The sequence below is a fragment of the Ornithorhynchus anatinus genome, chromosome 16 (assembly GCF_004115215.2).
Source record: "Ornithorhynchus anatinus isolate Pmale09 chromosome 16, mOrnAna1.pri.v4, whole genome shotgun sequence".
NCBI lineage: Eukaryota > Metazoa > Chordata > Mammalia > Monotremata > Ornithorhynchidae > Ornithorhynchus > Ornithorhynchus anatinus.
The window spans coordinates 34,549,725-34,576,084 of NC_041743.1; the positions used below are offsets into that span (position 1 = coordinate 34,549,725).

A 26,360-nucleotide genomic window follows, 5' to 3' on the forward strand; every position below is an offset into this window, starting at 1 on the left:
CTGTGGGTGGAGTGAATAAAGAGTACAAATCCAAGTGTCACAGTGACCCAGAAGGGAGAGGGAGTAGGAGAAATGAGGGTTTAATCAGGGAAGGCCTCCTGGAGGAGCTGTGATTTTAATAAGGCTTTGAAGGTGGGGAAAATGATAGTGGAATATGAAGGGGAGCTCAAAAAGGTCTTTCATGCCAGGCCACTGGTGGTAAAACATTGAACCAGGAAGGAAGGACAAATGAGGAACTTAAATTCTAATGGAGGAACAGTGGAAAACCCTAATCAGTCAATAGTATTCATTGAGCGCTACTGTGAGAAAGGCAGTGTACTAGCCACTTAGTAAACTTAGTAGATATGATCCCTGCTTTCAAGGAGCTTATAATCAAATGGGGGAGACAGACACTAAAATAAATTACAGCAGACAAGTGGTGGAGCTGGCATTAGAACCCAGGTCCTCTGTGACTCCCAGTCCCGTGCTCTTTCCATTAGGCCACACTGGCTTCAAGTGTGAGGAACTCGAAAGGTTTTTAATCAAATTTTGAAGGGAAAGATATCATTTGGAGGTGAGTAGTGGGGGAAGAGTATTCCAGATGGGAGGACTGGAATGTGCCCTGGGTTGGGCAACGAGAAGAGTAGTGGGAGAGGGGAGTGATTTTGAAAGAGGAAACGAGTTGGTGGAGGGTTTTGAGGCCTAAAGTCAGCAGTTGTGTATTTCCACTGGGGAGCCACGGAGGGCTTCTGGAGCTGAACCACTCCCACTCCATGTCTTCATGCCTCTTTCCAGGCTAGGACATTCTAATTCCCAGCTTTTGGGGATGGGATTAGTGAGGTCATTTTTATTGCTTCTGCATTTCCTTGTCATCGTCAAAGGAAAGGTCAAGAATCCACAGGAGGAGAAGGATGAACTGCTGCTTTGACTCTGAGCTGTGGCCTTTTCAAATATGCACAGCTGAAGGAGAGCCCTGCCCAGGACACAGGACACCGCTGGATCGCCCCCACAGAGGGGAGGTTGAAAAGCCTCTGCAGGCTTCTATGACTTTTTCATCAAGCCCCTTGCACAGTCCAAATGAAAGAAAAAAATATCTGTCTTTGAAGGAGCAGTCAATTAGAGAAAAACATCCCTAAACTCCTCTGAACATCCCGGTGTCCAAGAACCAACTGAGGGCATTTGCCTTATTGTTACAAATATTTTACCTCACTTGATATGCAGTGGGTTCTTTAACAGCATTTACATCCTGCATTTCACATCTTACACAATATGGTGTATATTATATTATACATTAAAATAGCTATATTGTGGCCTAGGGGGAAGAGCCCAGGCCTGGGAGTCAGAGGACCTAGGTTCTAATCCCAGCTCTGCCGTATGTGTGCTGTGTGACGTTGGGCAAGCCACTTCGCTTCTCCATGCCTTGGTTACCTTGGTTGGTCTGTAAAATGGGGATTAAATGTAGTGGATAGAGCATAAGCCTGGGACTCAGAAGGTCATGGGTTCTAACCCTAGCTCCACCACTTGTCTACTGGGTGACCTTGGGCAAGTCACTTCACTTCTCTGGGCCTCAATTACTTCATCTGTAAAATGAGGATTGAGACTATGAGCCCCAACTAGGATCGGGACTGCGTCCAACCCGATTTGCTTGTATCCACCCCAGTGCTTAGTACAGTGCCTGGCACATACTAGGCACTTAACAAATACCACCTTTATTATTATTGCTCTCTCCTACCTAGACTCTAAGCCCCATGTGGAACAGAGACTGTGTCCAACCTAATTAACTTGTAATTACCTCAGAGCTTACTAAATACGTAGCAAGCACTTAATAAGTACCATCATTACTATGTAAGAAAATATAATCTGGGCACATTGCATGGCCTAGAATTTTACTGGGTTATTTAGGCAAGACCGACCAAGAGAAGGGCGTCACTTCAGTATTATCAGCTTTCACAACAGTAGGTTGAGAGAGAAGCAGCTTGGTCTAGTGGATAGAGCATGGGCCAGGGAGTCAGAAGGATTAAGGTTCTAATCCTGACCCCACCACTTGTCTGCTGGGTGACCTTTGGCAAATCATTTAACTTCTCTGTGATTCAGTTCCCTCATCTGTATAAAGGGGAGTAAGACTGTCAGCCCCATGCGGGACAGGAACTGTGTCCAACCTGACAAGCTTGCATCTACCACAGTGCTCTCTACACACAGTAAGTGCTCAATAGGCAGTCAATCGTATTTATTGAGCGCTTGCTGTGTGTAGAGCACAGTACCAAGCACGTGAGAGAGTACTATGCAACAATAAACAGGCACATTCCCTGCCCACAACAAGCTTACAGTCTAGAGACTGTAATAATACAATACCATTGATTGCCTTCAAACACACTCAGTTCTTCCTCATTCTCCAAGTGACCCCCACAGCTCCTCCAACTATTGATTTACCTCCCCTCTCCCACTCCTACCCAAGATCCTATCTTGTGATTTTGTCCTCTGTAAAAACACCTTTCAGCTCATTGTTCAATCACTCAGAGAATCACAGAGTTGGAAGGAATTTCATTTTTCCCACTTCCTCCTCCTGGTAAGTGAACTCCTAACCCAGGTTGGTCCAAATTGGGAGCTAACCAACTAGGAGCGGAGGTAAAGCCCAAGCTTCAGGCTGCTTCCCAGATTATCTTCCTGAAAGATCGCTCGGCCGACATCTCTCCTCTAAACCCTCATCTGGCTTCCTGTGTCCTTCACATCAAACCAAAACTTCTCACCTTCACCTTTAAAGGCTCGCCACCAACTCATCCCACTTTACCTTTCTGTTCTCTTCCCCGATTATTCCCCAACTTGCTGTCTCCATTCTCCCCCAGCCAAGGCAACCCAGCTCCCCCTTGTTGTTACCACCTACAACTGCCTCACTCATGCTGCTCCTTCAGCCAGGAAAACTCTCCCAAATCCAAACGGCCCTCAACTCCCCCCATATTCTAAGCTGTCCTAAAACACTATCTCTTCCAACGCGTCTTCCCCCCAAATAAGGGAAGAAGCGTGGTTCAGTGGAAAAAGCATCGATTTTCGGTAAGCACTATCTTGGGCTCAAAGGTGAACAACATCAACAACTGTTCCAAACATTTCCAGAATGTGCTGCCCTAGAGTTTAATTTGTCTTCACTGGGGTAAATTCATGACCTCCATGAGAGTTTCAGTTTCCCTTCTCCCCACTAGATGACACCAGAACTTTTACAATTTAAGAAAAATCACCAGACTCTTATGTTCTATGTATCTTTTTACTGTGCATAATTAACACCTCCTAAAAACAATTGGTGGATCCGTTTTCAAATCAATCTATCAATGGTATGTGCAGAACACTGAATTAAGCGCTTGGGAGAGTATAACACAATTAGCAGACATGTTCCATGCCCATAACAAGCTTACGGAAACTAAAATGATGCAGCTTTTTGCAACTTGTACTTTGGCACTAATTGGGTTCCGGAAATGCAGTTAACATGCCTTGGTCTTCTCCCCACCACTTTGGGACTGGGAAATTCATACGACTAGCCGCATTTTTTAGAACCACTGCAGGCTGAAGAAGCAGTAGAGCATGTTGGCTTGGTTTTCAGTTGTTTGACTAACTTGAATGGATCAGTGATCATTTCCTAGGAAAGGAAGACAGAAACAAATTTAGGAGGAAAGGTCAGATGAAGGAAATTTAATTACCAAACTGTTTCTATTTCCATCGGCTTTAGGTCTCCTGCCACAAGAGGAAAGGTGATTTTCCCAATTCCGAGCCAAATTCCCAATGTTTGATTGATTTGAGCTTATTCTTTAAGCTCTGAATCGACCACCATCTTTCTAGCAGAAATCCCATCAAGTGCTTTCCAAATGTGCTCCTTAAAGAGCCATATGAATTTCAGGTTTTCATCCCAAAATGACCTCTGTAGTGAATTTCCCAAAACAGTAATATTCTGATTGTGGGTAGGAAAGATTTTCATTTATTGGTGACCTCCATCCATCTGCTACCTATCAAATCAAGTCTCTTACATGGAATAAAACCCCATCCGCAGCAGAACCATCTGACTTCTAACCACTACACAACCTTTAAATGATAGACAGCGGCAAAATAAACTTGGTGGCAGCGGAGAACGCTCCTAAGTCCACCAATAGATACAAACCATAACAATGATAATGGACGAAACATTAGCAAGGTTACAGGTTATGGCAGAAGATAGGATGTTCTGGAGAAAACATAATCCATAGAGTAGCTAAGAATCAGAAACGACTCGACAGCATCTGATAATGATAACTCTTCAAGCCAAAGACCAACCCAACTGAGCAGGTACAGAAATTTCCTCCAAACAAACATGGCAGTATAAGTGAGGAGGGAGACCAAATAAAGGATCCCCCACTACAATTTCCACCCCTTTTCCTGCATGTACGTCCATGGCCCCTTAGGCACCTCTACTTCCACCATACTTCCACACCGACTGTCTCCGATGCTTTTTTTTTTTTTAAGATCAAGACATGCTCAAAATAGACAGCGGAGGAGATGGATGTGATGCAGCCATACACACACACACACACACACACACACACACACACACACACACCCTCTACACCCCCCACCCCCACCCCATGAGGGGCCCTTTGTTTGAGATTGATTGTTCTGTTTTTGACACCACTGCCCCATCCCTGATAAACACTGTTCCAAGGGCTAAATGATATACCAGTGCCAACTATTCACTGTACATGTGGGGGAAGGTAAAACTCACAGGCCAGATAGCCATCATCCTGGGCCTCTTCAGCCTGAAGGAAAACTCTCAGGTCCTGTCAGGGGCCCAAGAAAAGAGAGGTTGGAGGCCCCCATAAGCCCTGTAGAAGTACAGCCTGCGATCCGGAGGCCCAGGACTTCCTGAGGATAATGAATCTTCAATTAGCATCAGTTACATTTTCAATTAAATATGATTGAATGAATGAATGAATGAATCTACTTCTAACCCAAATCCCTGAAAATGAAGTTTGCCCATAGCTAGCAAATTAATTGCTAATCCTTCCACATGAGGAAAAATTTGGGGCAAGACTGCAATGAAATGGAAGAACTAGTTCACGCTTTCCTGTTTTGTAAGGCCCACAATTTAAAGACTCTAACCTCACTAGTTTATACCTTTCCCAGTGCTTAGTATAATGGGTGGCACAGTAAGCGTTTAACAAATACCATTTAAAAATACTCTGCTTTGAAAAATTGATATCCCTTATACTAAACCCTGGGATTTATTCTAGGGGAATGAGGCACATATATTTTCAAAGGCGTCTCTTTACTGATTCATCATTTCTTCTTCCCAGCGCGGAGCCTCTGAAGCAAGGTCAGAGGCTCTCTGTAATTCTGGGTTTATTTTATTCGGCACAGATTTTCTATATATGAAAACAACATTCTCACCATTCACTCACATACCAACAACACAAGTAAGCTAAAGAAGAACGAGAGAGGGAGGTTTTTTTAAAAAAAAGCAGGATGAGAAAAAGATTGCAAGATAAATGCAACCCACCCTGAAGGTTAAAAAATCAGGTGATTCATTGATCCACAGAGGAGACAGAAATTTTTATAGATAGGGGCCACCAATGAAACACAGACACAGTCTGTGCTTCTGTGGGGATCACGGCACAGGTGGCCTGACTGATGATGCAGTCCAGGAGAGCAACTGGTAAACAGTCACAGCCTAAAGAACAAAGTCTTTTCAGAGATCCCAAACCAGATTAGTGAAAAGAAGACAAACTATCCGTCGAAAGGAGATGGTGGCAGAGGAGAGTGGTTCTTTTTTCCCAGGTGAAGCACGGAGAAATCATATTATTATTATCAACACAATCGTTATTGTAGTCAAGTGCTTACTATGTGTCAAGCACTCTTCTAAGCACTGGGATAGATACAAGAAAATCTGGATGGATGCAGTCCGTGTCCCACACGAAGCTCACAGTCTAAGAAGGAGGCAGGTATTTAATCCCCATTTTACAGTTGAGGAAACTGAGGCACAGAGACATCAAGTGACTTGCCCAAGGTCACACAGCAAGCAACTGGCAGAGCTGGGATTAGAGCCAGGTCATTTGACACCCAGGCCGGTGCTCTTTCCATTATACCACGCTACTTCAATGACCTGAATGGTTAGTGTGAGAAGCAGTGTGGCTCAGTGGAAAGAGCCTGGCCTTGGGAGTCAGAGGTCATGAGTTCTAATCCCGGCTCCACCACTTGTCAGCTGTGTGACTTTGGGCAAGTCGCTTCACTTCTCTGTGCCTCAGTGACCTTATCTGTAAAATGGGGATGAAGACTGTGAGCCCCACGTGGGACAACCTGATCACTTTGTATCCTCTCCAAAGCTTAGAATAGTGCTTTGCACATAGTAAGCACTTGACAAATGCCATTATTATTATTATTATTATTATCCCGATCACAATCTTCTCCTTGAAAAGGCAAGTAAGAAAAAGGGTTTCACACGAGCCTGGGCCAATTCACTTCCAGGCACTCAGCATTCTGGGTCATCGGAGTCTTGTGACAAGGCACGTAACTCTTCCCTGCTCTTGCCCTGCTCGCTCTTTAATTTGTCACTGGATAGCTTTCCACATCCCCACTCCCTTCCTGCACTCTGAACTCCCTCATCCACCCCCTTCCCCGTCCCTATGGTCCCCTGCAGCCAACTTTCTTCTTTTTTATAAAAATCTTCAATTTTTTTTCTTTTTTTTAACATCAGCATGGCTCTCCCCTTCCCTGGTTTGCAGCTCCCACCTCCTGGGACTGCCAAGGCCAGGGAGACAGGCCCGGACTGGGACAGAAGCCAGTATTTATTGAGCGCTATGTATAGAGCACCATACTGAACGCTCAGGAGAGCACAATACAACTGAACTAGAAGACACATTCCCTGCCCATAACACACTGGGATAGAAGTAGGGTGGAGGGAAAGAGAGTTGGTGGTGGTCTTCTCCCAGACTTCTTCTGCCACCATCCTGGAGGTGTAAATGGAGGGACCCCAAGCAAGAAAGCACAAAGTCGCTGTGCTTTTGGGTTCTGCAAAGAGATCTGGTTGGGGTGGGAAGGTTGACCAGCAGGGACGTCTGCTATTTGGCGACCGGGAGGTGGATATGAAAAGAGTGGAAATGTATCCCGCACCTGTCAGCTCCTCTTCTCATGCTCGGGAAGGCTCTGTTAGGGAGGGGATGGTTTAAAGAGCCAAAGTACAGGAGCGGCCGGGATGAGGTACCTGAGGCTCAGAGAAGTGAAGAAACTTGCTCAAGGTCACATAGCGGACACATGGTAGAGCTGGGATTTAGAACCCAGATCCTTCTGACTCCCAGGCCCGTGCCCCATCCCTCTCCCTCCAGCCCGAGGCAACGAATGCGGGTTGGACCAGGGTCACACAGCCACACTGTTAGAGCCTGCTCTCCTCAGGGCTTCAGATGGGAAAGGGAATGGGAAGGGTCAGGAAACCCCCCATCAAACTGCCCACTTTGCCCACCTCCAGAACCAGCTTGGGTGTTGCAGAAAGCTTTCATTAAAGAATGAGGGTGCAGCTGAGAGCTCTCCGAGCTCAGAGAGAACAAGCCTGGGACTGTAAAGAAGCTTGGCCCCTGGTAACCTACAACTGCAACACCCACCTGCAAAACCAACTTAGAGGTGATTATTTCAACAACTTGGAAGGCTTTCATCCAAACCTTTTAATGAGAAAACTCTCGCCGCTTGCCCTCCAGTGAAGTTCCCACAGACCCTGTCTCCTCAGCAGCACCCCACTGATTACCCCACTGCGGCAGCAAGAAATAAACATGCCAGCCTCTTCTTCGGTTCGAGGGTTTATCTTTAAGGTCTTCCATTTAACAGATAAGAACATTCTCCCCCAAAAGTACAAGGTTACATTTCTAGGACACACAGCTGCTTTGCTTTTTATCCATTCTCGGTATCAATTTTTTCCCATTTCAGGGACTTGGAGGTGATCTAAATGCAAGAACACATCTGTCGTTAAGCAGACCGGCAGAAAAGGGTAACAGTGCATTGTGTTTCAGTCGGTATCTGAGGTCAGGCTCCCCTTGAGTACAGACGCCATGCACACCCTGATCCCAGTGTCTACCAAGCAAAGGAGACCAAGCTAGAGGCATGAAATGACATTCTACCCAGCCAAGGAGCACTCAAGTCACCTTTCTGGCCAACAACTTTAAAAGAAAAAAAATGGTATTTGTTAAGCACTTACTCTGTGTCAGGCACTGTACTAAGTGCTGGGATCACCACTTAGCAAGTTAATCAGGTTGGTCACAGTCCCTGTCCCACACGGGGCTCACAGTCTTAATCCCCATTTTACAGATGAAGTACCTAAGGCCCAGAGAAGTTAAGTGACTTGTCCAAGGTCACGCAGCAGACAAGTAGCGGAACTGGGATTTAGAACTCAGGTCCTTCTGACTCTCAGGCCCGTGTTCTAACCGCTAAGCCCTGCTGTTTCTCGTGTTCTCTCCAAAGTTGAAGAAATGAGGTAAATGAATCTTTCTACTGAACCTATGTGCTCCTGTCAGCATTCAGGGCTGATCTCTCTTTACCAGAAACTAGTATTGCGTGATGAGATCCAAGGAATAACATTCTTAACTATCAGGGTCATGGACTTCATGCAGGTTCTGTTTATGTCCACTGGAGACTTAGCCAAAGCCTCCAGAGGTTTCTAAATGCCAGTTTCAGTCTGGGAAATGGATTTGGGGGTGAGGAGGAGGAGAAGAGTGGGAGGAAGTTTAGGAGGGTCCGGAATCATCACTAACAAAGTACACTCAGGATTTGACAAGTAGTAGTGAGAAGCAATGTGGCCTAAAGCCTACAGAATGGTCCTGGAAATCAGCAGGACCTGGGTTTAAATCCTGCTCCGCCACTTGTCTGCTGTGCGACTGTGGGCAGGTCACTAAACTTCTCCAAGCCTCAGTTACCTCATTTGTAAAATGAGGATAAAGACTGGGAGCCCAGTGTGGGACACAGACTGTGTCCAAACTGATTATCTTGTACCTACCCCAGAGCTAGCTACAATGCCTGGCACATAGTAAGTGCTTAATACCTTTTTTTTTTTTAAAGGGACTGATTCCCTGAGACAGAGAAGTCAAGAATAAAATGGAGAACAAAGTCAATTACGCTCCTAATGCTACAGAAAGTTTCTGACTTCTCTAATCTTTACTCAGGGCTGAGAAACACAACTAAAATGCACTGCAGGAAAGGGATAAGATGTTAGCTAGAAGACATCCATCTCTTGAGTTTTTCCCAGTAATAAATTCCCCTGCTTGAATAGAATTTAAAAGCAAGACAAAACAGAAAAATGCTGAGTAGGCATCAGAAAAAAACAGCAAATGGAAAAAAGGTTCAGGGATTCTGTATCGGGGAAATAGAAGCACAGTGAGTTTTTCTATAATGTAGGGGGCTGCACTTTTGAAGAACCCTGCATTTGGAAGACTTGTACTTGGGCACCATCCCTGTGTCTGATGCCAAACACCTATGCACAACCACTTCTTCTGACCATGTGGCCTTCTATTTGGAGAGCACTGCGTTGTTGGGAGTTTTCTAAATCCGTGGTCGCATTTTATCCAAACCACATACTCAAAACCCACGGTATGGCAGAACCGACTGTACTAGCAATGGCAAAAAAGCAATGGCAAAGGAAGTGAGATAAAATACTTCTTGAGACTGAAATGAAGGACTAGAAAAAGAGCGAATAAAATAGCCTTGAAAAGATGGTGAAAAGCTTAGTAAAGTAGCATGGCCTAAGGGAAAGAGCAGGGGCGTCGGAGGACCTGGGTTCTAATCCTGGCTCTGCCACTTGTCTAATTACAATCTCCCAAGCACTTATGCTCTTGCCACAGTAAGTGCTAAATGAATACGACTGTCTGCTACGTGACCTTGGTCAAGTCACTTAACTTCTCTGTGCCTCAGTTACCTAATCTGTAAAATGGGGATTAAGACTGGGAGTCCTATGTGGGTTAAGGACTGTGTCCAATCTGATGATCTTGTATCTACTCCTGTGCTTAGTACAGTGCCTGGCACACAGTAAGCGCTTAACAAATACCACAAAATTTAAAAAAAAAAAGACGCGGCCAAGCGAAAGCCCACAGAGGGGGGTGTTTAGCATTCAGGGACATCTACAGCAGCTGCTCTCTGGATAAAGACTCAAGAGAAAACCCGACTTAAGGGCATCATTAAGAGGCACATTATATTCTCTACACTGTGAGCTCTTGGTGGTCAGGGAATGTGTCTGTTGTATTGTACTCTCCCCCAAGCACTTAGTACAGTGCTTTGCACACAGTAAGTGCTCAAAAAATATGACTGAATGAATGGTCTAGTATTGTATTCTCCCAAGCACTTAGTACAGTGGTCTGCGCTCAATAAATACCACAGATTGATTGATTGATTGATTCTCAATTATATTGCTCAACTTCCAGTGCAACAAACACTCCAGGACAAAGTGAATGTGGGATATCCAGTTAGGTTTTCACATGAGTTGCAGCGAAGGAAAACCGCAGCCAGATAAGTGTTCACTATATTGTCGAGACCCAACAGGCACTCAGATCCCTAGGCCCAAGGCATAAGGAAAGGAAGCTACAAGAAACAAATCATTTGAACGAAAACTAAAGATGTTATTCTGCACTAATGCCATATATGCTCTCTCAGACCACTTCCTGCCTTTAGGTGTTCTTCATCATGGCTTTAGCGAGAGGAGTTTGGTTAGTCTAGATCAACATAAGCTATTCCACAACAAGCCGTTCCGCCTGGCACACAGGTTTTCTGAAAAATGATCTAGGCAGCAGACTGAACAACGGACTGGAGTGGGGAGAGACAGGAGGCAGGGAGGTCAGCAGGGAGGCTGATGAAGTAGGCAAAGCAGGATAGGATAAGCGCCGAGATCCATGTGAAAGCAGTTTGGATGGAGAGGGAAGGGATGGAGTCTATAGCCATGGTGAAGGTGGAACTAACAGAAACAGATTGAATGTGTGGGTTAAGAGAGAGACGAGTCAAGGATAATTCCAAGTTTGTGGGACAAGGAGGGTGGTGGTGTTTGTCTACAGTGATGGGAAAGTCAGGGGGAGGACAGGATTTGGGTGGGAAGATGAGGTGTTCTGTCTTGGAAATGTGTAGGCTGGTGAAGAGAAACCGTGTCTTTGCAAGTGACAGCTGTCACTGCCAGACAAACCTTCGGTTCCAAACGAGAGCCGCTCCCAGGAGTTGGCAACTTCTCTCCGACAGGTCTGATCAGAAACGACTCAGCAAACCTGGAATTCTGCAAGATGGCTGCCGTCTCTTCATCCACTTCAACAACTTCACCTTCCTGAACAACAGAAGAAAAAACAGCAGATACCCTGAGGTGATGCCAATTTAGCCTCAACAGGGGAAGATATGCCAGAAGTCTGCCAGATCCCTATAGCAGCCAAATAAAAATGCTTTAATGTCCTCAGAGGCACCATGCCATTTCCCGATAGGTCCACTGAGATGAGGTGTCCCTTGGCCTGGGTTCCCTCCCATCCGCAGAAGTTCTGTCCCAAGGAGGAAAGCACTTTTTTGTTTTAATATTATTTGTTAAGCATTTTCTATGTGCCAGTCTCAAGATTGTAAACTCATTATGGGCAGGGAATCTGTCTGCTAATTCTGACGCACTGTACTCTCCCAAACACATAGCAATTACCCAGTAAATACCATTGATTGATTGATTGATTGCCAGGCACTGTACATACAACCTAATCAGGTTGGGCAGTCGCTGTCCCACCCAGGGCTCACAATCTCAAACCCCATTTTAAAGATGAGGTAAGAAGTGACTGGCCGAAGGTGACACAGCAGGTAAGTGGAGAAGCCAGGATTAGAACCCAGGTCCTTCTAACCCCCAGGCCCGTGCTCTATCCACTAAGCCATGCTGCTTCTCAGAGAAGCTGTCTGGGAGCCTTTTCCCACTCCCTTAGCCATTCCTATAGCCAAGCACGAAAAAAATCACATATTGCAGACTACCACCTCCTCATATCACCAAAGGACCCAGTCTTATGAGGGAATCAACTTCATGACTGCACCCTTTCCTCCTCCAGCTGCCATCTGGAAGAAGATCATGCCACTTCACGTGTGGGCAATATGAATAAAATTAGGCTAGCAGCTCAGATCTCACCCATCCTTGAAAGTGCCAGCTGTTTCCTGCTCCCCTCCCCTTCTCCCCAACCACCTGGGAGAAGTTCAAATCCCCAAGCCATCAACAGCACCCTTGTCTTCACCTCCGTGTGTCATTACTGTGCACTAACTAGATGCGACACTGTATTAAGCAATAGGAAGGCTGGAAAGGTGCAAAAGTCACAGTCCCTGGACCTCAAAAAGCTCATGGACAGAGGAATTTAGAAATCATGAGGTTTCAGAGTTCAGCAGGAGGGAGACTTTCATCTCCTACAATCAGAGCTGAGTGGGGGGGAGGAGGGAGAGCCCTGTCCTGGTGTCCCCCTTCACTCTGAAGACCCAATAACCCTGGTGGGTGGGAGCTCCTGGTCAGGTGGCTCCGAGGCCTTCGTCCAGCAGACACCTTCACTTAGTACAGTGCTCTGCACTCAGTAAGGGCTCAGCAAATACGACTGACTGGCTGACTTCAGCTCTGCCGGAAAACAGCTGTGTTTTTTGTTTTGTTTTGTTTCTTTTTAGACTGTTCTCCTTGTGTTGTTTGCATAAACCTTTTTCAGTATTTTTCTCAAATTCATTCTTTTTCATGCTATGTGGTTTTCTCCACCTCGACTTTAAGTTTCTTGAGGGCAAGGATCCAGCCTCCCAGAGTTGTCTTATTTTCCTCAGTGTCTGATAAAGCCATCTGCTCACAAATAGTGGACTTAATTTACGACAGTGAAAGGGATAGCTTTCCCTCTAGACTGCAAGCTCCTCGTGGGCCGGGAACATGTCTGTCTACTCTGTTGGACTGTACTCTCCCAAGCTCTTTAATACAATAAATATGATTGATTCACTTATCAAGGGGTCCTGTGGCAGCATCACCAACCTGCCACCATAGACTGGACCCTTTTTTCTGAAAGACTAAGAGAAAACATCCAACCAGGTTTTCCTGGGGAAATCATGAGCTTTCAAAGAGAATTAGGATAATGGCTAAAGACCTTGAAAAGCCTTGATTTAGAAAAATGATGAAAAAACCAACAACAAGCCTAACGTTAAAAGCAAAAATGGTATTATATTTCTCAGGTGCCTGTATCTGACAGAGACAAAGGAGAAATTGATGTGCTGAAACTTCATGAAGTTGTAATGCATAACGGCCCAACCAAAAAGAAACTGTGGATGGCACAATGCAATGAGCTACTATTTAGCAAAGCATTTCATCACCACCAAATGAGAAAACTATTTCTGAGAGACCCCGGTGAGAGGCAACAGGGAGGAAATAAGATGCACAATCCCCAGGAGATACTGGAAGGTCAGAGCTATGGGACTTAGCAGAATAAGAGATACTGAGTCAGGAAACAAGCACTCATTGTTCTATCAGGACTTAACCTGCCAAGCAAACATTTGTGTTTCTTCTAGGGCCCTTCAGTCTCAGAGAGCGGAACTGTGCACTGCTTAGGGAGGTCTGGGACCACATACAACAGATTCAGGAAAAATACCACTCCCTTCTCCTTTGTGGTATTTACTGAGCACTTACTGTGTGCAAAGCACTGTACTAAGCCCTTGGGAGGGTACAATATAACAGTCTAGAGGGGGAGACAGACAATAATTATAAATAATAATAATAATAATAATGTTGGTGTTGTTAAGCACTTACAATGTGCAGAGCACTGTTCTAAGCGCTAGGGTAGATACAAGGTAATCAGGTTGTCCCACGTGGGGCTCACAGTCTTAATCCCATTTTACAGATGAGGTAACTGAGGCACAGAGAAGTGAACTGACTTGTCCACAGTCACACAGCTGACAAGTGGCAGAGTCAGAATTCGAACCCATGACCTCTGACTCCCAAGCCTAGGCTCCTTCCACTGAGCCACGCTGCTTCTCTAAGGAATAAATAAATTCCATACAGCATTAGACAAAGCAGACATATCAAATACCCTTAACACTGATCTCAATAAACTCTTAATTCTATTTTAGTTTTAATTTACTTCTATTCTCTTCTTCCTCCATAATTCAAAGTCTAAAAAGAACTTCTTAAAGTTGTAACCAGCAGGAATGAAGAAAATTAGAAAGCTTCTTGGTGGCCTTGGGGAGAGCAATGGGGAATTCTGGCTCCACCCCTTGTCTGCTGTGTAACCTTGGAAAAATCACAACTTCCCTGTGCCTCAGTGACCTTAATTGTAAGATGGGAATGAATACTGTGAGCTCATGTGGGACATGGACTGTATACAACCTGATTACCCAGGGCTTAGTGCAGGGTGCCTGGAACATAGGTTCCCTTTCCTCTTTTCCCACTCCCTTCTGCATCACCCTGACTTGCTCCCTTTGTTCTTCCCCCCTCCCAGCCCCTCAGCACTTATGTACATATCTGTAATTTATTTATATTAATGTCCATCTCCCCGACTCTAGACTGCAAGCTCACTGTGAGCAGGGAATGGGTCTGTTTATTGTTATACTCTCCCAAGCGCTTAGTACAGTGCTCTGCACATAGGAAGCGCTCAATAAATATGAACATAGTAAACACTTAACAAATAACATTAAAAATACCATTAAAACCAAAAGCTGACTAGAGTATTAATACATGGTAGCTCAACTGGTACCTTAAATGTGAAATTAGCATCAAACACCAGTTCCTTCTCAAATCCAGTGATTCCTCCATTGTAAATAACTTCACATCTGTTGACTGGGCTTTTCTCAAGAAGCTTGAAGAGACGAAAATTTGCAGAAACAAACTGATAGTTACCTGAGAGCAAAACACAATATTATCCTAAGTAGATAATAATGAGAAGGAGTACGAAGACAAAGGAGAGGATATAGAGGAGAAGGAAATGAAGGAGGAAGAGGAGGAGGAGAAGGAGAAAGAGAAGAAGAAAGAGAAGAATTGTGGTATTTGTTAAGTGCTTACTAAGTGCCAAGCACTGTAATAAGTGCTGGGGTTAGAAACAAAATAAATCAGGTCAGACACAGTTCCTGTCCCACATGGGGCTCATACCAGGTATTTCATCCCCTTTTCATAGATGAAGAAACTGAGGCACAGAGAAGTTAAGTGACTTGCCGAAGGTCACAAAAGGCAAGTGGTAGAGTTGCAATTAAAACCCAGGTCACAGTGACACCCAGGCCCGTGCTCTTTCCTTTAGGCCACTGCTTGTGGCTCACTTCTAGCACGGTCCACTGCTTGCATGTGGTAAAGAAAAACGTCTGAAGAGTACCAGCATTTGTATTTCTCCACCATGGATTCTTAAACTGCCTGTTCCTACTGGTTGTACTCCCACTGAATAGTTCGATTATACATCTAAGAAAGAGTTCTCCAATTCTCTTGTCCTAAGAACTCAGCCTCCTCCGCCATCACCCTCCCCATCACCAGCCTGTGGTGGTGAGGAGGGGGCCCCCCAACAACTGCTCCTTATGTTGATCATTCTCAAACCCACTGGAAAGATCCTGGGCTCGTACTACACAATACAAGCATGCACAGTGGGGTCCAAAACTCCTTACCTTCGGCTTTAAAGCACTCAATCACCTTGACCCCTACCTCACCTCACTGCTCCCCAACTGCACCCAGCTCACACACTTCCCTCCTCCAATGTTAGCCTTCTCACCGTACCTCGATTTCACCTACGTCACTGCCGACCTTGACCTCTCACTCACATCTCGTCTCTGGTGTGGAATGCCCTCCCTCTTCATATCCAACAGGCTATCACTCTCCCTACCTTCAGAGCCTTACTGAAGGCACATCTCCTCCAAGAGGTCTTCCCTGACTAAACCCTCAATTCTCTTTCTCCCACGTGCTGATTTCCTCCCTTTATTCACCTCCCCCGCTCAGTCCCACCACACTTACGTACCTATTTGTAGTTTTTTTTATATTAATGTCTACCTCCCATTTTAGACTGTAAGCTCATTGTGGGTGGGGAGTATGTCTACCAACTCTGTTGTATTGTACTCTCCCAATGCTTGGTACAGTGCTCTGCACAAAGTAAGCACTTGGTAAATACAAGTGATTGATTGAGGCTGCTGGGTCACATCTAGGATGTCACCAAATAGCAACCACCACACCATAGGGCTGTGGAATCTCAGGATGTGCTGAGGCTTCTGGCCACCCAGCGACCATCCCAATGGCTGGGAAGGAAACTGTATAGCCTATGGATTCTGGACTTTTTCAGGTCCTGAGCAACTCCCCCACGTCCTCCCCACGGAAAAGGCAAGGTCAGGATAGGTCCCCAGTAACATTACAGCAATTTTGGCTCACTCTGGACCAAGTGCTCCTATAACATTAAAAGCTTCCCACTATCACTTTCAGATGGGTTCCTTTCCTTCTGCAAATACCATCAAGACTATTATTATTATCATTATTATTATTATGCCTTCCAACATGCTCAAGGTCTCCCCTTCACTAAAAAACCCTCTGGATCCTGCACTTTCCTGCTATCAGTCCATCTCTCTATGCCCTTTCCTGTCCAAACTCTTCAAATGGGCTACAAACACCCACTGCCTTCATCTCCTCTCCTCCAATTCCTTCTTGGCCCATCACAATCTGACTTCAGCCCCCTTTACTCCACTGTGAGCCCACACTCTCCAAGATCACTAACGACCTCCTCTTTGCAAGAGTTAACAGGTTCTGCCCCATTTATCTCTTGGCCATCTTTGCCATCTCTGACTACTGCCTTCTCTTGGAAATGGTCTCCAAACTTTAGACTACAAACTCGTTGTGGGCAAGGAATGTGTCTGTCTTTTGTGGAATTGTACTCTCCCAAACGCTTAGTACAGTGTTTTGCACACAGTAAGAACTCAATAAATACAACTGACAATGAATGAGCCTTGGTTTTACTGCCCAGTTCTCTGCTGCTCATCTTCCTGCCGCAGACTCTTTCCCTGGTTCTTCTTCTACTGCTCATTGCCCACACCCTTCCAAGTTCTGTCTCGGTTCCTTTACTCTTCTCCCTCCCTCCCACCCTTCCTCAAGGAGTTCGTCCACCCCCTTGGCTTCAGCAACTATCTTTCTTTGGAAGAATCCCAAATCTACCTCCACAGTCCATCCTCTCATTTGCAATCTTACATTTCCTCTTGCCTCCAGGACATTTCCAAGGGGATGTCTTCCTGGCATCTCAAGCTCAATGTGTCTAAAACTAAACTTGGCTTTCCTCCCAAATCTGCTCCTCCTCCCTGACTTAACCATCACGGTTGATACTAGCACCATCTTTTCACCCACTCACTACCTGCTGCTAAATGCTGACAGGTTTCCCTTCCAAACGATGCCCAGATCTGACCCTTCATCTCCGGTCAAATGCCCACCACCGTGGCCCAAGCACTCATTACATCTGGGCTAGATGAACATAGCAGTCTCCTCATTGGTCTACCTCCCTCTGACCTCTCCACTACCCAGTCCACACTCCTCTCCTGCCTGAGTCATTTTTCTAAAGCATCATTTTGTTTGCTTCTCTCCTCTCCACTCACAAAATACTTAGCCATTCCTCTTTTCATCCAGCAGAAACTCTTCACCACTCACTTTACTGCACTCCATCAGCCCCTTCAACTCTCTTCATCCACTACCCCCCAGCTCTTCCCTTTCAATCCTCCAGAGCTAACTTTCTCACTGAACCTCATTTTCAACTTTCCCACTTCCATCCCCTTGCTTGCACCCTCCCTCCTGCCTGGAACTCCATTCCCTTGTAAATCCACCAGATTAAAGCACTCTCCCCATCTTCAAAGCCCTTCTAAAATTGAGAGAGACCTTCTCCAGTTAAGCTCCACCTTCCCATCGCAGCCTATCAATCAATCTTATTTATTGGGTGCTTCCTGTGGGTAAAGCACTGTATTAAGTGCTGAGGACTAAGTGCTGTACTAAATTATACTAAGTGCTGAGTATGACATAACAATGTAACAGAGTTGGTAGATGCATTCCCTGCCCACCACAAGGTTGCACCTCTCACCCTTGAGGAGCTGAGATGGAAAGCCAGATCATTTTCTATTTAAGCCAGCTTCTGTTTTCTTACCAAGAACTTTCTCCAGTTCCTTGTTTTGGATGGTTATGGGGAAGGCAGAAACCAAGCGCGGAGGGCAGAATCCAATTTCTTGGGCAATCGTGAAGAGATCCTTCCAAAACAGAGCTCCTCCAATACATTCACCTAAAATAATCGTCAAATCAGAAATTCAGTTGTAAATTTCGGAAAAGTCTCCTTGGGACAACTGGGTCTTCAAAACAAGCCAAGCACGGATCCTCCTAATAGAACCTAGCCCAAGCCCTCCCAGGGTTTGGAGTATAATTCACAGAAATTAGAGGCTGCTGTCCTTCCAAAGAGAAGTATACCCTATGCAACTGCCCTCAATTCCAAACACCTAGGGGTCTGAGTCTTCCAAAACAAATTCTGCCTTTCACCTCAATATTTAGTAAGTCCAGGCCACCTGAGCAGTTCTCCACTCTGTTTTAAGAGAATCAAAGAGGGGAAGAAAGAGAAAGGCTCTTTTCTATAGAATGCTTTTACAGTTATTATCCAGAAGAAAAAAAGATTTTGTTTTGTGGCTTTTTGGTGTTGGTTAAACTTTATTTTCTTATTTAAAAAAAAAAACGTACCCCATAAAACTCTGTGAGACCTAATCTCCTCAGGCAAGTCAAGGCTGGCATAGACGTCAGAGAAATACAGTTCTCCACCAGGCTGAAACAGAGCAACGCATGCGAAATGGCCAAAAGTTAAAGGTTATATCAGTTCCAGATAGGAAAGAAAAGCAGAAGGGGAGGGAAAAACAACTAGAACAAACACATAGCGGTGCTTCATCTTAACTGTCACAAACCAATTTCATTCAGCTTTCTGGGAAACTGCTCCCCATATCTGCATTGGCAGGCAGCTGAAAGGATCTTTGGCCCAGGTTAATCCCAGGGAAAGAGCGAGTGGTCTCAAAACTGTTACAAGAGTGCTCCAGGAAAAGAAAAGGTGTGAGCAAGGGGTCAGAGTTAGGAGAGTCAGGTTCGGAAGTCCAAGAACAGTCTGGCTTCACAGGGCTCTTAGGCCACCTCTATCCCACCATTAGAGGAAGACTAGCAGGAGTTAGAAAAAAGACACTTAACTCGGACAATATTGTTTCTGATGCAAGTGAGATCAAGACAGGTGAAGTCACATGCCCCCCAAAGCTATCGCATTTTGTGGAACTCACAATGGCTTCCACAGAGGAGTGCCATTAGCGTCTCTGCTTTCCACTTATTTTTTTATGGTATTTATTAATAATAATAATAGTAATGTTGGTATTTGTTAAGCACTTACTATGTGCAGAGCACTGTTCTAAGCGCTGGGGTAGATATAGGGTAATCAGATTGTCCCACGTGAGTCACAGTTAATCCCCATTTTACCGATGAGGTAACTGAGGCACAGAGAAGTTAAGTGACTTGCCCACAATCACACAGCTGACAAGTGGCAGAGCCGGGATTCGAACCCATGACCTCTGACTCCCAAGCCCGGGCTCTTTCCACTGAGCCACACTTATTAAGTTTATACTATGTGCCAGGCACTGTACTGAGTGCTGGGGGAGATACAAACTAATCAGGTTGGACACAGTCCATGTGCTTCCTGGGGAATCACAGTCTTAATCTCCATTTTACAAATGAGGTAACTGAGGTGAGTTACCTGCCCCAAGTCACACAGCAGACAAATGGCAGAGCTGGGATTAGAACCTAGATTCCTTTGCCTCCCAGGCCAGTGCTCTACCCACACTGGACCCCACTGCTTCACTTCCCTGCAGTTGCAACTTGCCAGACACCGGGCTCTCCCCTTCTCCCAGCCCTCTCAGTAAGGCTTTTCAGGGTTGCTCTGCTTCTTTGTGTGATAGAATGGATGGTCAAATTTCAGGAATGAACAAGATTTTCGTTCACCTTGACCTAAGAAGGAATTTAAATCCAGGCACTTTCTCCCACTGCTTTTTCACTTAACACTCATTATCCTTATTAAACTGAAGCAGCATGGCTTAGTGGAAAGATCACAGGCTTGGGAGTCAGAGGCCTTGGGTTCTGATCCCACCTCTGTTAGACTGTAAGCCCGTTGTTGGGCAGGGATTGTCTTTATCTGTTGCCGAATTGTACATTCAAAGTGCTTAGTACAGTGCTCTGCACTAAGCACTCAATAAATACGATTGAATGAATGAAAAGTCACTTAACTTCTCCATACCTCTGTTACCTCATCCGTAAAATGGAGATTAGACTCTGCGCCCCACATGGGACAACCTGATTACCTTGCATCTATTCCAGGGCTTAGAATGGTGCTTGGCACATAATAAGTGCTAAACAAATATTATCATTATTGCTATAATTATTATATCGAGGGGGTATAGGATAATTAGATCAGATAAAGTCCTTATCCCACATGCTGCTGACAATCCAGGAGGGAGGGAGAACAGGTATTTCATCCTTATTTTACAGAGGAGGAAACTGAAGAACAGAGAGGTTAAGCAACTCTTCCACAGTCACACAGCAGATGAGAAAAAGAGCTGGGATCAGAAGGTGAGTAATCAGAAAAGAAGAGCTTAATCACAAGTGGCCAGAGAAGGCCTCGCATAATCTTCCTTTACCTTTAGTACTCGATAAGCCTCCTGCAGCACCTGCCGTTTATTAGGCACAAGATTGATGACACAATTCGAACTTGAAAAGAATAAGAAAAGGTTTTCAACATTCCCAAGAAGAATTCCAAGTACACTGAGAGTCTTGCCGACACATTCAAGTTCCCCCCCCATATTCAAGTTCCTTTTGAAACAGAAAAGCCTCAGGGTTATGGGGTTGGGAGATGTACTTTCTGAATGAAACACTTTCAGATATCAAATAAGGTTCAGCTGATTTGAACTGGGAGCAAATCACATGCAGTTCTTATTTTCTTTTACTCCTCAGTTGAGGCAACCATTAGGTTAAATCTTAGGGAAGCAGCAAGGTCTAGTGGAAAGAGCCTGGTATGGAAGTCAGAGGACTTGGGTGTTAATCCTGCCTCTCCTACTTTCTGCTTTGTAACTGGGCAAGTCACTTAACTTCTCTGTGTCTGTTTCCCACAACTGTAAAATGTCTGTTCTCCCTCCTAGTCAGACTGTGAGCCCCAGGTGGAATCTGATTACCTTGTCTCTACCCCTGCATACAGTACAGTGCTTGGCACAAAGTAATAATTACCATAATTATTAGGGCCAGGTGTTGATTTTGTAGAATGTTTCTTCCTTCAGACAATAGTTTTCAGAGTTTCTTGAAGTAAAATCCAGAGGTGTTTGTTTTTTTAAAATTTTCTTTTTAAATGGTATTTGTTAAGAACTTACTATGTGTCAGGCACTGTACCAGGTGCTGGGGTAGATACAAACTAATCAGATTGGACACAGTCCCTGTCCCACATGGGGCTCACAGTCATAATCCCCATTTTAGAGATGAGGTTACTGAGACTCAGAGAAGTGAAGTGACTTGTCTGAGGTCAAACAGCAGACCAGTGGCGGAGCCGGGATTGGAACCCAGGTTCTCTTGACTTCCAGGCCTGGGCTCTATCCACTAGGCCCCGCTGTTTCCTATGTGCCAAGCCCTGGGGTAGAGACAATTCAATCATAGCAGACATAGTCCCTGTCCCACATGGAAGCTCACAGCCTAGGGGAGAGGTTTAACCGATCTTTAATCTCCATTTTACAGATGAGAAAACTGAGGGTCAGAGAAGTTAAGTGACTTGCCCAGAGTCACCCAGCAGCCTAGTGGCAGAGGTGGGATTAGAACCCAGGTCCTCTGATGCCCAGTCTCTGCTGACATAGTGTCAAGCTTCCTATAGCTAATGTTGAAATTGGGCCAGCTCTCCTCTTTTCCCTGAGATTTTTGGGACTGTGTTTTGGACACTAGAAAGAGCCAGCTCAACAGTGGGCAACTTGTTAAGACATGGATATGGTCCTGGCAGTGGGAACAGATACCTACACAATAATATCATAACTCTCATCTTTGATACCAGCCTCTCCCAGCTTTTCAATGTAGCCGTGAATGAAGTTTACATTAGGTGTCTGGAAGCCATATTTTTTCATGTGATAATCAATGTACTTCTTGGCCACTTCTACCTAAGAGAAGAGAAGCATGAAATAAAGTTAAAATACAAAGGGAAGACTATATTGCATTTTTCCCCAAACCTGTCCTAATGGAGGCCTGGAGAAGCAGTGCGGTCTGGTGGACAGAGTGCAGGCCTGAGAGTTAGAAAGACCAGGGTCCTAATCCCAGCTCTGCCACTTGTTTGCTATATGACCTTGGGCAAATCACTTAACTTCTCTGTTCCTCAGTTACCTCATCTGTCAAATGGGGATTAAGACTGTGCACCCCGCATAGAACACGGACTGTCCCCTGCTCAATTAGCTTGTATCTAATAGCTAATCAGCACTCAGTACAGTGCCTGGCACATAATATGTGCTTAACAAATACCATAAAAAGTCACTTAACTTCTCTGTGCCTCAGTTCTCTCCCCTGCAAAACAGGGATTCAATATCTGTCCTCCCTTCAACTTAGACTGTGAGTCCCATGTGGCACGTGATCATCTTGTATCTACCCCAGCGCTTAGTACTGTGGTTGGCACGTAGTAAGCATTGAACAATACCACAGTTATTATTATTATTATTGTTAGAGCACCTTGGGACTGACAGAGAGGAGTCGGCTCTCGCACACGTAGGCCAACCCTGCAGGGTCAAGACATGAAGCCCTGGCAAAAGCAGATGATTCCCTTTTCTCTAAGAAGGTCACCAAGCCAATGGTGTCATTTTCCTACAGAGGTAATAATAATAATAATGTTGGTATTTGTTAAGCGCTTACTATGTGCAGAGCACTGTTCTAAGCGCTGGGGTAGACACAGGGGAATCAGGTTGTCCCACGTAGGGCTCACAGTCTTAATCCCCATTTTACAGATGAGGGAACTGAGGCACAGAGAAGTTAAGTGACTTGCCCACAGTCACACAGCTGACAAGTGGCAGAGCCCTGGCCCTGACCTTGAAATCTGTGTCAATGACGTCCAAGGGTTCAGTTTCACGGGGAAATTCAGTTCCCGGGCATTAACAACCATCCTCAGAGCCCTTGAAAATATCAGGGGATGTCATGGGAAGCCACGCCGGGGCCTCTGCTAGCCTCTCCCCAGGTCCTGTTCCTCCCTGAAGCCCCCGGTCAACTCTCTCGGAGGTTCTCAGCTGCTTGCTGCTTTGGGAAGAGGCAAACTCCTGATGCAAGTTCGAGAGTCGATGCTAAGGAACATCCTTGCTAACAGAGAGATATCGGCCCCGCCAATGTCTTCCCAAGACTTCCTTGAGAAAATACTAAAGGTGGGAGTCTGGGCCGTGGCTGAACCTGCCTCCCCAAATCTGAGCTTTTACCAAACTGGAAACTAAACCATCACCTCACCTGGGCCTTGGTCATGTCTACTCCGGTCACATGCCCCTTCTCACCAACCAGCTGACTGAGCACATAGCAATCTTGGCCACTTCCACTTCCCAGATCCAAAATCCTACGGTTCTCCAGGGACTCAGGACACACTAGGCCACAGCCATAAAACCTGTGAGTTGGAAAATGTCCCAGGGAATGTGGAGTGTGGCTGGAATTTCAATTAAGGGTGGGAGGGAGGGAAGGAGGGTAGGACACAAGGTGAGAGGGAAGGAGCTCTTTCTGTATACAGAGCTCTATACTACTAATAAAAATAATAATAATAATTGCATTTAAGTGCTTACTATGTGGCAGGCACTATACTAAGCGTGGAGATAGATACAAATTTATCAGGTTGGACACAGCCCTGTCCCATGTGGGGCTCAGAGTCTCAAACCCCATTTTACAGATGAGGTAACTGAGGCACAGAGAAGTAAAGTGACTTGTCCAAGGTCACACAGCAGACAAATGGCAGAGCCAGGATTAGAACCGAGGTTCTTCTGACTCCCGGGCCTGTACTCTATCCACTAGACCACGCCGCTTCTCAACACAACACGACAGAATAGAGTCGGTAGATACATTCCCTGCCCACAAAGAGTTTACAGTCTATAGGGCGAGACAGACAGTAAAATAAATTATGAACATGTACGTAAGTGTAAGGGAGATGCAGAAGGGAGAGGGAGTAGGGGAAATGAGAGGTTAGTTGGGGAAGGCCTTTTTGAGGAGATGTGATTCTTATGAGGCTTTGAAGGTGGGAAGAGCGGTGATCTGATGTATATGGAGGGAGAAGGCGGTTCAGGACAGAGAGAGGACACGGACATGGGCAAGGGATTGGCAGTGAGGTAGATGAGATTGAGGTACAGTGAGTAGGGTGACATTGGAGGTGCAAAACCTGCAGACTGGGTTCTAGTGGGAAATCAGTGAGGTCAAAGGGGAAGGGGTGAGCCGATTAAGTACTTTAAAGCCAACGCTGAGAGGTTTCTGTTTCATGCTGGAGGTGGATGGGCAGTCATCGGAGGGTTTTTGAGGAACAGAGAATGTGAACTTAATTTTTTATAGAAAAATAAACTGGGCAACAACAGTGTGGAGTGTAAAGACCGGAATCGAGAGAGACAGAGAGCAAGAAGGTCAGCGAGGAAGTCGTTGCTGCAGTAAAGGTCGTACGTGGTAAGTGCTTGAATCAGGGTGGTAGCAGTTTGAATGGAGAGGAACGGGTGGATTTTAGTGACGTTCTGAAGGTAGCGCAGGCAGAAATTCAGGCCAGATTGAAAATGGAGGTTGAACGAGAGAGACAGAGAGATGATATTGCTAAAAATATGGGCTTGTAAGCCAGGGAGAATCGTGGTGTTGGGTACAGTGACGGGAAAGTCGGGGGAAGACAGGGTCGGGGTGGATAGATGAGGGGCTCTGTTTTGGATATGTTAAGTCTGCGTTAGCAAGACATCCAAGTAGAGACGCCCTGCAAGCAGGGAAGAAACAGCCAGACCGCTGAGGAGAGAGGTCAGGGCCGGAGAGGTAGATTCATTCATTTAATAGTATTTATTGAATGCTTACTATGTGCAGAGCACTGTACTAAGCTCTTGGAATGTACAATTTGGCAACAGATAGCGACAATCTCTGCCCCAATGACGTGCTTACCGTCTAATCGGGGGAGACAGATGGACAAAAACAAGACATCATCATCACGATAAATAGAATCAAAGGGATGGACACCTCATTAACAGAATAAATGGGGTAATAAAAATATATCCAAATGAGCACAGTGCAGGGGGGAGGGGAAAGGAGGGGGAGAGGAGCAGAGGGAAAGGGGGCTTAGCTGAGGGGAGGTAGATCTGGGGATCATCCCCCTAGATGGTTAACTGAAGCTGTGGGAGTGAATGAGTTCTTCAAGGGAAGGTGGGAGGGAGGGAGAAAAGAGGGCAGGAAAGAGGGAGGAAGGGAGGGCAGGAAGAAGGAAGGGAGGGCAGGAAGAAGGAAGGGAGGGCAGGAAGAAGGAAGGGAGGTGCTTAATACAGTGTCCTGCCACCAGTAAGTACTTCATAAGTACCATAGATTGATAGAGGAGAGAAGGGAGGGAAGGAGGGTGGGAAGAAGAGAAGGCAGGAGGGCAGGGAAGAAGAGAAGGAAGGAGGGCAGGGAAAGAAGAGGTGGGACGCAAGGGAGGAGAAAGGGTGAGCAGGCTGGGAGGGGGAGGGCGTTTGGCGGCGGTGTGGGCCGGCCGTGGCCGCTGACCTGTCCCGCACGTCCTGGTGGACGGCTCCCAGGGCCTCTCTGGCGGCGCGGGTGGAGGGGCTCCCGGCAGCCACGCACACGTTGGTCTTCAGGTCGGCGGAGCCCCGCAGCTCCTGGCCGTAGTAGTCCTGCAACGGGGGGCGGCGCGGGGTCCGGCCCGGGGGAGGGGGTGGGGGAGACACCCCTCCGTCCAGCTCCTCCCCGAGCCCCGCACCCTCTGCAGCCCCGCACCCTCTGCAGCCCCGCACCCCTGCAGCCTCGCAGCCCCTGCAGCCCCGCACCCCCTGCAACCTCGCAATCCCTGCAGCCCCACACTCTCACTTGCACGTTCTTCCAGACGTCCTCTCCGCAGGCTCCGGCCACTGTTTGGGGAGAAAGAAATGCGGGGCGGAAGGGGTGAGGGCCTGGGGCCGCTGCGGGACCCGGGGGGCGAAAGACGGCCACACTTACTGGTGCTCCGAGCTCCTCGCTTCTGCTTCCGCCCTGACCCCTGACCCCTGACCCTGGCCCCGCCTCCTCCAGCCCACTGCTACCAGTCCGTCCCCGTCCCCCCCGCCACTGCTCATTGGTGGTAATAATAATATTCATTCATTCATTCAATAGTATTTATTGAGCGCTTACTATGTGCAGAGCACTGTACTAAGCGCTTGGGATGAACAAGTCGGCAACAGATAGAGACAGTCCCTGC

The 26,360-nt window shown here is 46.2% G+C and overlaps 1 protein-coding gene across 2 annotated transcripts; it reads right to left on the minus strand.

Annotated features, from left to right (window-relative positions):
- Nucleotides 1-3,216: 3,216 nt before the first annotated feature.
- Nucleotides 3,217-26,212, minus strand: AS3MT (arsenite methyltransferase). 2 transcript variants are annotated; one of them, XM_029080712.1, is made up of 11 exons: nt 26,119-26,212; nt 25,994-26,034; nt 25,673-25,800; nt 23,423-23,573; nt 21,968-22,104; nt 20,614-20,683; nt 18,632-18,713; nt 18,054-18,185; nt 14,667-14,809; nt 11,135-11,269; nt 3,217-3,604 (listed from the first exon to the last, which is right to left on the minus strand). In XM_029080712.1, coding segments are annotated over exons 1-11 (1,122 nt in total). In that variant the 5' UTR covers nt 26,120-26,212; the 3' UTR covers nt 3,217-3,502. The 2 variants fall into 2 exon arrangements, with proteins under 2 accessions (XP_028936545.1, XP_028936544.1); XM_029080711.2 differs by having other exon boundaries at nt 26,123-26,190.
- Between the last annotated feature and the right edge of the window lie 148 nt (nt 26,213-26,360).